Source organism: Phaethon lepturus, unplaced genomic scaffold (genome assembly GCF_000687285.1).
Source record: "Phaethon lepturus isolate BGI_N335 unplaced genomic scaffold, ASM68728v1 scaffold16909, whole genome shotgun sequence".
Classification (NCBI taxonomy): Eukaryota; Metazoa; Chordata; class Aves; order Phaethontiformes; family Phaethontidae; genus Phaethon; species Phaethon lepturus.
This window is the reverse complement of record NW_010565682.1, coordinates 7,842-21,782: the sequence shown is the minus strand read 5'-3', so window position 1 is coordinate 21,782 and position 13,941 is coordinate 7,842. Positions and strand designations below refer to the sequence as shown.

Sequence of the window (13,941 nt, the reverse complement as noted above, 5' to 3'; positions counted from 1 at the left end):
TTTCCCGTGTCCTTTTCCTTCATAAGTACTGCTATGGGTATTACTTTCTAGAAACATGCAAAGAAAGAAAATACAAATACGTGGTCTTTAGAGGAAGTCTGTGATGAAGGAGATGGTGTTACTCTTGTAAATCCTCTCCCTCAGCTACTGCCTTCTGCAGGACAGGGATGTCCCTCTCCTCTTTGACCTGCTTCCTTCTCTGCCATTTCAAGCTGCGTAGTTTTTGTACGAGAGAAGAGAGAGGGTGAGGGGAGGAGGGGGTGTAACAGGGTTGCCCCTCTCTTCAATCTCGCCGTGCAACCACCAACACACAGGCACAACTGATCTTCAGTGTGCTTTGAACACTGGAAGACATGTAGATGAAACCTGCTTATGCAGTTTCTGAAGCCCGTAGGAGCTGAGCTCCCGGCTGGTATTGACCGAGTGCTTGATTGCAAGCCTCAGAGCTGAGGCGTTGGAGGCTGTGATGCTCCCTTTGCTGAAGGGAGGCATATGCTCTGAAAGAGAAGCCCCTGGCATTAATGGCCCTTGCTGACAACTTGAGGGTGGAAGGACAGATGGCATTCCCCTGCCTGCCCTCTGCCCGCCAGCAGTGATTTCTCCAGCTCTGCATTTGCCCTGCAAGTGTGTCAAGGAGAAGCTTGCCCTGGGCTGTGTGATTGAGGGCCAGAAGCTCTTGGGAGCTGGTGACTTCCATGTGGAATTGCGAAACAAGCTACTTCTGAACACAGGTGTTGTAGAGTGCATCTATAGTAGGGTTGTGACCTTAGCCTTGGAAATTAAGCTTTGATTACCAAGTATAGTAACTTGTAGCTTGCTGTATATTGTTTTACACTTGATGATGTATAAATATGAACCTACCATATGTATATGGTGGTTTTCCCATGTTTTTTTATTTTTCTTTTTCAGAGGCAACCAGGGCTGGATATATTATACTAATATTTTTGTTGGTGTTACTTTTTGTAAATCTGGTAACAGTTGGTTTGTTTCTTCTGTGGAGACACCACAAAACAATAAAATACTGGTCTCGGCCACCTTTAGAAATCCCATCACACTTTGAAGAGGTAAGTGTAGACATCTTATTTTCTTGCCCCTGCTCCCCTCCCCCGGTAAAGACAGCAATAATCTTGGAGTGAATATGAATGAAGCTAGCTGTTCTGTAACAGAAATAGATATAAATAATTGTTGACTTAGTGTAAATTGTTACTTTTCTCATTTATCAATCAACTCCTACTTTATTGCTCTTTTACTCAACGGAATTAATTTTTTTTTCTGCACTAAGATACAAATGCTGCTATAATCCTGTTATGAAACTGGAGTAAGATTCCCTGTTCCTTGACTATCCCTTGTCTACCCCTTTCTTGGCTTACCGAAGTCATCAGGCCTGAAACAGTTGCACGCTGTAAGCAAAAAGCTTTGTGTGCTGCAGAACATTTACTTGGGACCTAAGTCTCTAATTAGAAATCAAATATGGAAAAGTGAGCACTGATGGTTTTAAGAGCAAGGACTGTCTTGAAGACGAAGGACTACCTAGGGGAAAGTTCTTGGGCTTTTTCTTTTTTTTTTTTTTTTTTCTTTTTCCTGTAGTTTTTGCAATACTCAGATGAAGAAGTCATCCTGGGACTTTTCTCCTCCTTGTAGCTCACACATTTCTGTACTAAATGTGCTTGTTTCAGTCCTGTTCATCTTCCTCTTTTTAGTATTTAAACAGTAAGTAGTCTTTTAAGCAGTTCTTGATTGAAAAGTTCTTGTTCAGCATACATTCCGTATTTATAAAAGCTTGTATTTGTTTGCAGTTCTGTGAGGTGTATTTCTTTGTTTGTGTCTGTGTGCCAGAGTAGTCCATTGTACTGTGGTAGCTCTGTGATTGTGGAGCTGTTTTTTCTAAATTTATAGAAGTGTGGGTGACTGAACCCAGGCTTTCAGCAGAGTCCTGAATACATAATTTTCTCTCTTCTTGCTGCCTTAGCTACTATTTCATGGGAGCTCAGTGGAGACAGCTGTATCGCATACCCAGGAAAGTGTATCTCGTGGAGGGGAAAAAAAAAAAATCTTTGTACAGTGTACTAAAATAGTGCAGCATTTCATGCCAAGGGCTTGCAAGAATAGAGTCTATCATCATGTGTTCTGGAGTAATTGTATTAATCTGGAAAATATGCAGCAAAAGTAGATACTCTTGAACAACGGTGAGCCTGGTTTTGGGCAAAACACTGATAAGAAATTAAGGAAAATCAGTAAATGTGCAGAGTTTTTAAAATATGTATTTCTAAAAGGGATCAACCAGCCTGAGGCTTCTCCTCTTAAAACACTTTCTATCAGTATTCTATACTGATTCTTTAAGGCAGTTTCATATGTATTCTTCTAGATTTTGAGAAAAATCACAGATTTCCCTGCTTTGCAGAAGAATCTCTGCTTCCAGCATTTGAGTTACAGGGAGCAGTTTTACTGCAGAAACACCTTCACATAGCAAATCCAAACCAAGGCTCATTTATGTCTTGAATTTGCTAAAGTGGATGTATTTGAGGTTCCCATATGAAACATTTGTTTTTAATACACCTGAAAAAATAATCCTGTTGCTCGTTGGCCTTGCTGTGATTACAGAGGAAGTGGTGCCTTAATTGAAACTAAGGTTCATTTTGTCCCATGATAGATGTGACTTGAGCTGTGGTCCTGTCTCAGCCAGCTCCTGGCACCTCCTACAGTACAGAACAAGCTTTCGGGTAAAACTACAAGCTACATCAGTCTTTTAACAATGTGAAGGTGTCTGTGTTCCAGACATTTATTTTAACCATTTTTTAAATCAGGGAAAGTGTGTTCAGTGGCAGGTTTTGGATTTTTTTGTTCAGTACGTGAAGTGGTAAATGGCTCCAATTCCCTGCGAAACACAACATCAGCTTAATGATAAGGAGAGTATCTGGGAGTGGCAGGAGGAACAGAAAGCATTTTCTCTGGCCTGTGTTTTTCTTCTAATGCTCCTTTCTTTGATTAAGTTGTCAATCAGCTTTACAATGAATGCATGATTTTGGAGGAAGGGAGAGCAGAGGGGAAGTCAGAGAAGAATGCCACTAGAGTTTTCTCGTAACAATAAAGGGGCAATTGGACTTGCCTGACACTGAACAAACCAGAATCTTAGATCTCATTTTCTCCATCAGTGCTTTAGACAATCTGTCAGTTGCTAGAGTCCTGCAGTTGGAGGTTATGTCCCCAATACTGTAATAAAGAAGTGTGTTCTTCTGTGATTTGTTCTTAACTGGTAGGAATTTGCATGAACTGACATGAAAAGAGGAAATGGCCTCAAATTGCACCAGGGGAGGTTTAGACTGGGTATTAGGAAAATTTTCTTTACTGAAAGAGTGGTCAAGCATGGGAACAAGCTGCCCAGGGAGGTGGTGGAGTCACCGTTGCTGGAAGTGTTCAAAAAACATGTAGACGTGGCACTTCAGGACATAGTTTAGTGGGTATGGTGGTGTTGGGTTGGTGGTTGGACTTGATGATCCTAAAGGTCTTTTCCAACCTTCATGATTCTGTGATTCTGTGAAAATTTGTTTAAAAAAAAAAAGGAAATTCAGGCTGCTTTAACCTACTTAAATGGAGGTTTGCATGATTGATTTTTGTAATTTTTTTTTCCCCCCACAGAAATAAGGTATTTTTAATTTTCTCCTTGTTCAATGTAGTTTCAAGGAAATCCAGAATAGAATATACATTTAGCAGCTCTTGCTGTGAATTCTGCTCTGAAGCAACTTGCTGTGCCCGTAGATGGTGGTACCTGCCCTGTCTCTGTAACTTCCAATGCATCTGTGGATAGATGTCTAAACTGTTGTTTCTGGCTTTCTCCAGTATTTGAAGGACCCTAGCATGCCTGTCTTAGAGCTGTTCGACAATTACGCCGAGGAGGATCCCCGTGATTCCTCATCCGTGGTATTTTGTGGAGAAGGAAGCCAAGCCTGTGGCAGCAGTTTGGATGGCCAAGCTCATTCACACAGCATTTCCAGCGACAGTGAAGTAACTTAAGCGGCACCCTAGTGAGGATGCCTGTACCAAGTCTTTGCAGAGCCTCCTGCCCAGGGGCAGCATGTGTGGCTACTGGCAGGACAGACAAAGAGCTCTGGACAAAATGCGGCTGCCTACAAAGCCCGAGTGAGATGTTGCTCCCTGAGGAATAGTGTGGACCTTGAGCCTTTGTTTAAGTGGCTTCTGCTGTGCTGCAGCAGGGACTCTGTTCTGCCAAAGAGACCTCACAGGTGGAATGTGAAAGGGGAATGAACACTAAATAATTGCCTGAAGACAGACAGGTGGTTATAAAATGCTTATATTAACAAATGTCATAGTGAAGATTCCAGTTTGAAATTAAGTTTTGAGCTATAAAGGCACTTTATGGTAGGATGTAGTACAACCTAGAATTTTTCCAGTGAGTGAGTAATTGCACCATGAATTGCTTTTATAGTGGTTTTTGTTTTGTTGCCTTATCTGTGAAGTCTATGTTAGCACTCAAGGTCTATTAGACCCAGCCCGGCATGCTTTTCTGAATCATTTTAAGCACATGCAGTCTTCTGTGGCAGCTTCTTCCCTCCAGATAAAAATGGCAGTCTAAAAAGAAATTTTATAGTACTTTACTCTCCTCAGCATGAACCTGTGCCTCCTGCCACATTCATGAGAAGCATTAATCTTCTGCTCCTGCAGCAAAACAATCATTCTTCATAGCAAAACAAACTTCTTTCTTTAAAGTAATTTTGCTCAGAATTTATATATCCTATATCAGTAGTTATCAGACACTAAAATCTCTTGCTGGCTATCAGATTAGTCCTGCAAATGGCTAAAAGTTGACTGAGGGTTGTGTTTTGAGTCCCTTAAATTGTTGTCTTCTGCTTAAATCTCACATCACCAGCCTGTGGGGTCTAGAAGGTGTCTTAATAAAGCACAAAGAACGAATAAACCACGTTTCCTGGGTTTGATACAAGTTGTTTAAGAAAAATATGCTTGTTTATTTGCAAATGACTTGAGTTACTTAGGTCTGTTAATGAACCTGGTCACTGTGACAGCTGGGGGTTATTTGAGGTAATGCTGTTCCACCCCTTTCAGGAATCCACAAGACTAAGATGAAAAATTAGTAACATTTTTCCCAAAAGCTTCATGAGGTTGTTTCCTCAAAGAACTAATCTAATCGCTTCTGATTAAGCAATATGCCAAGACAGTGTAGTTCCCTGAAGACTTAGTCATACTTCAAATCTGGTAAGAATTTTCAAGTCAGCCACAAGCTGCGTAATATCTGCTTTTGGGTTCATCTGTGTTCTTTATATATACACTGTGCTGTCAACAAATGAAGAACCAAAAGGAACCACCTAGATGCATAACAGAGGACATGGATGAGGTGTTTAAAGTAGCTCCTGTGAGTATTCCACATTACAGCTTACACTTTTCTAAATAAGCCCTGTGCTAGACTTCTGTTAGAGATAGTTGTTACTAGGTATTTCTTACAGTTATGCAAATAGGCCAAAGAAACCTTTTCTTAAGAGTAATTCAAGGGTTATCTTCACAGCTGCCACTGGTAGCAGGCCAAGGCCTTACCTAAAACAAGCTCTCCCTAGCCACCTGTGCTGGAACTGCCTGCAGCATAAAAGCAGGCCTTGGGATATGCCCATTTTCAGCTTAGGATACCAGAAAAGACACATCCTCAAAGCTGTCTCTCTTCTCCTCTTTGCAGCTGTATAGAGAGCATGACCATCCCAGTTCTCTAAAATCAGAAGGGATGGCCAGGAAATACTTGCAAGAAAGCAAACTTCTGGTAGAAAGTACAGGTAACCTCAGAAAGAAGTTATCTTAACAGCAGGGCAAGAGCTTTTTTTTTTTAAAACAGGGAACTTGCATTAAAGCACACTGGAAGAGTTCTTCCAAACACTTAGCTTTGTTCTTCAAGTGTCAGGTGCAAGATGCTGTATGTGTGATTAGTTGTAGGCCACTCTTGTTTCTCAGTGAAAAAGCCAACAAATAGCCCCAAGCTTCTAAGCAACAGCCTGACAGACCTGAAAACAAAAACCTTGGTTTTACTTACTACCTGGTATAAGACTTGCTTAAAGGTCAGTACTACTTGAGCTACAAAGTAGAGTACTACTGTACAATTACCTTGTGAAGTTCGCAATTTTGAGAAGGTAAGATAAAGTTTATTGCCATTTTCTGAAATCGCAACCAGACAACTGAAGTACAAAGCTATGATTAACACCAGTGAATGTATCACAAGTCTCTACGGGATGGTGACATCAGGATGAAGTTAGTCTAGCCAGTAGCACAATTTCAGCTGCAGTATTTGCTTCATATTCTGTCCACTGGAGAGATTCCCACAAGGGAGCCATTAGATGACTAACAGTACGCAGGAACCATGCACAGAAGTTACATTCTGCAGTTTAATACCATTTGGTCAGTGATCTTGATGATACATGGAAAGTTATAAAAGCTCTTAGACACAAGGTAGTTTCAAACGCTTTAAAAACACATAGAATTTATAAGGTAAGGAGGTCACCAACAGCAAGATGAATACACAAGATCAGTCCAAAGCTATAAAACATCATTGTTCTCCTTTTCTGTATACTCCACCAGAAGAAACTGGATTTTAATAATGGAAGCATTCCCATAAAGTGCCCATGAATTTTAGGAGATAGATAAATACATTTTAACTGGGGCAAACAGCAGTCTTAAACCTGACAATTATTTCAAGGTAAGGTTGATAGCAATAAATACTTCTATTATATCCCCACTTGAAATGCTTTGTCTTTTAAATAGAAAAGGTAGTAGGTAGCAGGATAACTGTTCATTTAGCAGCGCAAAAAGGTTCCCCTGAAGAAAGTTACACTAGCATAATTTTAAAGATGTTAGTCTGACTCTCATTTTTTCTTTATATTCCTTAAGTATGACTGGCATCAGGGTTGTTTTTTTTATTCTAATATCAGTAAATGCATTAAATACTAATTGGTATCTATTAAACTGAACAGCATGAAACTAACTCAGAGGACTGTGGTGCTACCAAATGTCATTTGTGCTATAGCAATCAGAATTCAAGAACAGGTTGCTTTACCATGCAGAAACTACTTAACGTAGGGCCTTGTTTAAAAACCCGTAACCTTTTACAAAAAAATAATAGCTACTTTATATTTTTCTGAACAGTTGTAAAAAATTCTTAAAATCAGCTCTTATCTCAGCATAGAATAGAATTTACCCTCATTAAACACAGGCTTAGCCGGGTCACCTCCGTACGCTGACCACTCCGTCAGGTTACACACAGCCCTTGCTGGCAGCCCCGGCAAAATCGGCTCTAGCTCACCTAGGCATCAAAGTAATAAAGCCCGTACCCTGTAAAAGTGGTTATCCTGCTTGTTCCCTAATAGTTCCACTGAAGTCTCCGACACATGTGAAAGTTTGGAAGATCAAGTCTTAGGAGTTGATGGAAACCCATGTATTTGAAGAAATAAGCCTGAAGATTTCAGAAAGAAAGCTTGACATTCCCTTTTTAAAGATATATACAGTCATATGTACATATTCACAAATCTGTCCTGTGAAAAGAGGGAGCTTATTACAGAAACTGTAATCTGTCTCAGTTCACACAATTTAGAAAGCAAAACAAGAACAAATAAATGTAAATATATCTACATACATAGTACGACATAGCAACTATGGAATAGACAATGCTACACGTGATCTCTCATCCCCATAACTCTTCTGTTCTTCCAAACTTGTAGATCAGAGTACTAAAGGGAAAAAATAAGAAAAAAAAAAATCAGACCATACATAAGGTGGAAAAGGTAATTTTAATAGTGTCCTTATAATCTTACATTGTCTACACTGCAAATAATATCCCTCCAGTAACCTTAACTTTTATTCAAGTCACTATTTGGTTTTTGTACTTCTGTTTCATTTACTATGCGTTGCTAAAACTATGAGAACCAGCTAAAGCAACCGTGCAAATAAAAAAATAGCCAGTCTCACAGTAAAAGCAGCTGCCCTTCTGAAGGAAAAAAAAAGTTTGGTATTTAAGAGATTGTAGGACAGACCCACAGAGTTACAGAGCAGCAAGTCTCATCCTGGCATCTGGCAATCAGCTGAACATAATGCACCAGGCTAGGATAGAATCTAAGCAATTAAATTTTTTTACAAGCAAATCAGAAAGAATGTTGATTCTGTGGTGGATAAGTGAGATCCAAATTGCAAGTTGAATTCCAAAATTCCTTTTATAAGGTTGGATGCAATTACATATTGTCATGAATCAGAAAAATAAACATTGAGGGAACAAAATCAAGCATGATTTCCTTCACTTTAAATTATTTTTTTCTTATAGCCAACAAATGGGTGGTAAAGAAGGGCACAGTCATACTAAATCATAAGAGAATGAAGAGAGAAGGAAATGAGAAATGCTGACACTAAGAACAACAAGCGATAGGTAAAACAAGCTAGACACCTGGGCAATTAACTAGAGAAGAGAGCTACTAATACAGCACATTAAACTAAGCAAAAACACTGGTGGGGTAACAACCAGGGCTGAAATGCAAGTCCTGGTCCAAGACACATGGTTTGGGGAATACAGACACTATGGAACAACACTGATGGAAGAGAATCTGATTGAATTGGAACAAAAGTTTTGGCTAAGGACACTGAGAAGGTCATCGCTGATTGACCCAGTTCTGGTCTGAGAAAGGAGTCTACAGCAATGGATGGATTTATCGATGTTACTGCCTGAAATGCGTGGCAGGATAAAAAACAAAGACTTTTTTTTAAAAAAATAAAAAGGTCGTAATTTGTCTCATAGTTCATACCTAGAAAACAAATTTTAGATGACAGAAGAAAACAAATAAACCTAAAATGTATCTACATACAGAGTACAACAGAAACTAAGAAAAGACACTTTCAGAAAAAAAGAGCAGCTTCAGAAATAAGTTCATCAAACTACTGAAATATGACCAAAGATTTCAGGCATGGTGAAACTATTCTCAAAAGACTGCTTTCATCAGTATCCCGTTTCAATCATGTGCAAGACTACAGAAGAGATTTAGGAACTGCTATTTTCTGCAAGAACATACTGATTTTCCAAACAGGGAAGCGCAGTGGTGCCAGTCTGTCTAGCTCGCTGCAAAGCATTTGATAGGGTACTAGATGGAAAATTGTTAGCGTGGTAATTAAAGTGGGTAAGAACTTGGAAATGAGGAGGTTATGTGAACATTTTCAGTAACTGATCTCAGAACTTACATTATTTAATTATTTCATTGTCTTTTATTAATTAATAAAATTCATATAAAAGGAGTCATTACAGACACATAGTTTCGAAGTATTATATTATATACTCCATGATATTAAGCAAAGTAAAAGAAATTGATTTAAGTATAATGTTACAAAATGTACCATCATGCTCTTAGAAAAAAAAGTTACCACTACTCTTAACAGAAAGCTCATCCAGTAGAAACAAATCTAGGTGTATCAGTTATCACCTAATTGAGCCACGGGTATGAAATAATCAGGAAAAAGGCAATCAGACCTCACCCTCCTAGTGCTGTTAGGATATATGCCAAGGTATTTGTAGTACAGAGAGGAAAGCATTATTGCCATTATCAAAAGACACTGACAATATCTCACCCAGAATACTGTCTATATCCTTGGTCATCCACACTCTAGAGCTGTAGATTCAGTGAGACCAGAAAGAGCTAGACTAACAGGAACATGAGGGGAATGAAGAACATCTCATGGGCTGAGAAGGGGCAAATAAAACATTGTTTCTAAGTGCTGGAGCAAAGGAAGTAGAAAAAAATAGCAGATTAAAAAAAATAGTTTTTAAGAAATCGGATCAGTTTATGCAATGAACAATATCACATCATCTCTCTGTACAATGTCACTTTACCCAGTGACCCAAGATGTCCCTTTGGCTTACATGCCACACTCCTCAAGTAAAGGTCAGGGTGGGTAATGAATTGACATATGGAGGGGTTCTTCACTGAGAGCAGAAAACTCCACATTTTGGAAGGTCAAGCCTGGAGTCAGCCTCCAGCTTTCAGAGCTTATTTTCCATGAGTACCAAGGTGCATGGAAGCAGGTAAGTCATATACTGCTTTGGAAGGAGGGAAATTTACCCTGATAACTTACCTGAAAAATATCAACGCATTTTGGAAAAACACTGCTAATCCAGGGTAAACATTAGTGTCTGCAAAGTAAGTAACACAGGAAATATTAAGTTCTTCTGTATTGGAAGGTATATTTAAAACACTATTCACAGTATCATTCTCTGACTACAAAACTAGATGATATGGCTCTGACAAGAACAGACCACACACTTCCATTCTTCTGGATTTTCTGCCTTTTGGCTGACAGCAAAAGTACTTTTCTATATGTGAAAATAAAGAAACTTACTCTGTGTAACATATGCTCCAAAAAGTATCCACATTGAAGCAATAAGTGAACCAAACATCAACATAAAGCCAATGAAGAGCCAGACACGAGCACCTGCAGGAAATATTAAAACCTCTGAAAACCATGTAGACTATTATCCATTGTGACAGATGATCCAAGTTACTACTCTATTATGATACAATATGTTATCATGCTGAAGGCACAAAGAGAAAGGGTTAAACCCTGTATCAAGGACAAGATAAACCAAAATTTGCCTTCTCTAGTAAAACACATAGTAGCCGGATTTCCCATATCTCAGTGTGCAGACACAACTACCAGAAATCTCCCCTCACCTGTAGGGAATACTTATAACATCATTTAAGACAACTTGGAGTGGACTAATGATGAGGTACTTTGCCAAGCTATAGTGTTTCTGAGGAAAAGATGGCATTCCAATGGGGTACATTAAACAAATGCTTCCTGTGTTTACTTCAGAAAGGTATTTTCAGATGGGCAACGTCTACCATAGCTAGACATTACCTGCTGAAAAAGGAAGATGATGCCATTGAAAATAATCAACCTGCTCAGTCATGGCAAAGGAAAAAGATTTCTATGCAAAGATTCTCTTGAGATGATTTATGAATGACACAAAAAGAGCATCATATGCTAGTTAAAAAAAAAAAAAATCAGTAAATCCTACCAGATTTCTGGTGAGGCACTCTACAAATCACATGAAAACAGATGCTGGGATCCCATGTAGTGGGAAATAGTAAGGGAATTATGAATGAAAGCAGAGAGGACAACAGGTCCACAGACAGCACACAGTAGGTGACATGCAGAGGAAACAGAATGTTTGTGATTCTAAAATAAGATATTCTTAAGGAATATCTGCTCCATGGCCTACCACAATGCAGAAATTCATTTCTCCCAGCAGCTATACAGAATGTGCAGAGGAAAGTTTAGGTATTCAAGATAAACAGAAGTCAAATTTTTCTAAGTTCACCTTTTTAACAGACAGTACTTATCGCCAAGTGTTAATTTTGTAAAGAAACTTCTGTGAAGGTAGTTATCTCCTACTCCTTAGCTTCTCATGATTATTTAACCACCACTTAGAAAAAAACCTAACACCTCAATAATCAGTCTTTCAACTCAGCATGATTTTTAGAGTCGATTTACCTGTTCTTCCTAAACATCCGTCACTATAGCTGTCTCCTCTCACCTGTGCATTTGATACAGCATTTATCCTAGGAACAAAAAGTGTATACACTTCAGATTATCAGAAAATCAATTTAAAGTTTAAGTAAAAAGCTAGCTTTTTTTAAGATGCAACAAATTCTGAGAAAATGACCTGGCATTCTGTGTAGTCCCATATTATTACATGTCCCTTAATAGAAGGATTCCAGCTGCATTTCAAGCAAACCCCGTATTTCTTTGTAAGTCTTACCTGAATTTTTACATTATCAGACCAGTAAGATGAAAGAATTAGGAATAGTAACAGCCAGTAACACAATGCTCTCATGATTAGGATACAAGTTACTTTCCTTCACAATGAATACCCTAAGTATTAAAGTGAGAGACACACTGTAAGGAGGGACAATACATTGTCTTAAAATGAGTTACACTGCTGGGACAAAAAAACAAAAAACAAACAAAAAAACAAAACAAAAAAAACACACACAAAAAAAACCAAACAAAAAACAAACAAACAAACAAAAAAAACCCCCACACAAACACAGAGAAGCTTTCAGATACCAGATGTTAAGAAGGTCTTGCATACCCAAATGCATCCTTTTTTCTTGCCAATATTGTATGGTTCAATAAAAGCTATTACTTCTTCAAGCTTGCCACATTTACATCTTTATAACGATAGCTATAATACTACTACCTCTCACATTTGAGGAAGTTTTGGGCCAGAGACGGCTGTAATATTTATTTTAAACCAGGGAAATTTGCAGTCAAATGTTTTATATTGGGGTAAGCAACTGGACAGCATTACATGAATTTTGATCTCGGAATCTAAAAGCTTATAGAAAGACACTTGCATAAAGGAAGGTCTGCTTTCTTACATTCAGCTGAAGTGCACAGGAAAAGCAATTTACCCTGAACAGACTGGGGGGACAGACACAACAACGAATAAATAGACTACAATCAGAAACAAGGGCCACAGGTAGAAGAAAAAAGGCCTTTACATCACCATGCAAAAAGGTATGACAAAAGTACTCATAAGTAATTTATAACCAAGTGATTCAAAGTTTTATCACATACCATATTGTCTAGTAAAAACTGTGTTTAACAGCTCATGTTTATTTTATAAGAACTCCCTTTATATACACTTACATGAAAAAAGCTAGTGTTGAAAACACCCCACAGGTATGGAACGCATGGTTCATTTGTTCTGGCTTAGGGTAAACTACTGCAGCATCTATCATTATCCACCAACCTGTGAAAAACTAGAAATAAACCAGGCCAGTATTATGAGGCTGGAAAGGTACAGAGACAGGCAGACAAAACATGGCAAATATTCATGCATACCATTGGTTTAATCATCTTTTAACAAGTATAAACTATTCTAGAAAGTTATTAGCTTTAAGCTGGACTCTGAATCTGTTTGATATGCAAGTTCTGCATAAATCTTAACATTGATGCTTTCAGAGGAGCATTTGGGAATTGGTCACATTTTCTACTCAAATTAACTATCAGTGTACAGCTAAATTCCCTGTACAGAATCCCTGGACAAAATTTCCTTTTAGAATCTGGATTTTTATTCTTAACACATACGAGAGACAAACTGTGTCTAACATACGTGTTTCAACATATCTAATTATGCCAGAAATCCACTGGGAATTTTAATCTTTTTTAAAGAAGAGACAGCAGAACTGGTACCTCATTATCAGACAAAATGCAAAGTTATGTGACCTGTAAAAAAGCTGCCTAACAATTACACTTAAAAAAAGTTAAAGAAATATACTGGATTAGGGTGCAGTTAAAGACTAAACCTTCACAATATACGAAACAAAAATGTAACTTTGTTGTACCTCCAAATTTGTCAACACAGTTATGATTCACGTCTTCTCAAAACTTACCAATATACCCGCAACGATTGAAGCGATGGCATTTCTTCTTTCACTCCAGTCAATACACTCACATTCTGGCCACCGGAAGTTGTCTAGGAATCCTGCCATTTCCTCAAAGACTAGATTGCCCTTCTTATTTTGTACTTATACATGAATTCTTCCATTAACAACTGCGTCCTAAATACCTGAAACACAGCCAAAGATGCATTTAATACAAAATAGTAAAATCTTGAGATGTTTGACAATTGTCATGAGCAATCTTTACAATGTGTAGTGTGGTTTGGTTTTGGTTGGTTTTTTTGGGGTTTTCTTCATTTTGTTTTTTTAATGGAATGAAGTATTCCATATACTCTGTGGACTCTATATTGAGCTATATTTAAAAAAAACAGCCTATCTTAGAGACAGAATTACAAAATAAAATCATCACACGACCCAAAAACTTATGCATTACATATAAATTATCGTATCTGAAACATAAAAGAAATAAAATACAACGTAGCGCTTGTTC

At 38.2% G+C, this 13,941-nt stretch overlaps 2 protein-coding genes across 2 annotated transcripts in view; one reads left to right on the top strand and one right to left on the bottom strand.

The window, feature by feature from the left end:
- Nucleotides 1-4,011, top strand: part of IFNGR2 (interferon gamma receptor 2 (interferon gamma transducer 1)) — an 8,528-nt gene extending 4,517 nt beyond the window's left edge. The window contains exons 5-6 of the mRNA XM_010295267.1: nt 910-1,064; nt 3,838-4,011. Coding sequence (XP_010293569.1) covers nt 910-1,064; nt 3,838-4,011 — 329 coding nt within the window. The remainder of the gene's footprint in view (nt 1-909; nt 1,065-3,837) is intronic.
- Nucleotides 4,012-7,374: 3,363 nt separating this feature from the next.
- Nucleotides 7,375-13,618, bottom strand: TMEM50B (transmembrane protein 50B). Its single transcript, XM_010295266.1, has 6 exons — nt 13,443-13,618; nt 12,697-12,809; nt 11,536-11,603; nt 10,381-10,473; nt 10,117-10,174; nt 7,375-7,736 (listed from the first exon to the last, which is right to left on the bottom strand). Exons 1-6 carry the CDS (start codon nt 13,539-13,541, stop codon nt 7,691-7,693), a joined length of 477 nt encoding a protein of 158 aa, XP_010293568.1. The 5' UTR covers nt 13,542-13,618; the 3' UTR covers nt 7,375-7,690.
- Between the last annotated feature and the right edge of the window lie 323 nt (nt 13,619-13,941).

What these genes read in the sequence shown, in the direction of transcription:
- TMEM50B (XM_010295266.1), bottom strand. Translation starts at nt 13,541, where the DNA reads ATGGCAGGATTCCTAGACAACTTCCGGTGGCCAGAATGTGAGTGTATT. An exon ending in TCAACACTAGCTTTTTTCAT is followed by an intron (nt 11,604 to 12,696) that starts GTAAGTGTATAT and finishes TTTTGTTCCTAG; the next exon opens with GATAAATGCTGTATCAAATG. An exon ending in AATGCGTTGATATTTTTCAG is followed by an intron (nt 7,737 to 10,116) that starts GTAAGTTATCAG and finishes TTTTCCCTTTAG; the next exon opens with TACTCTGATCTACAAGTTTG.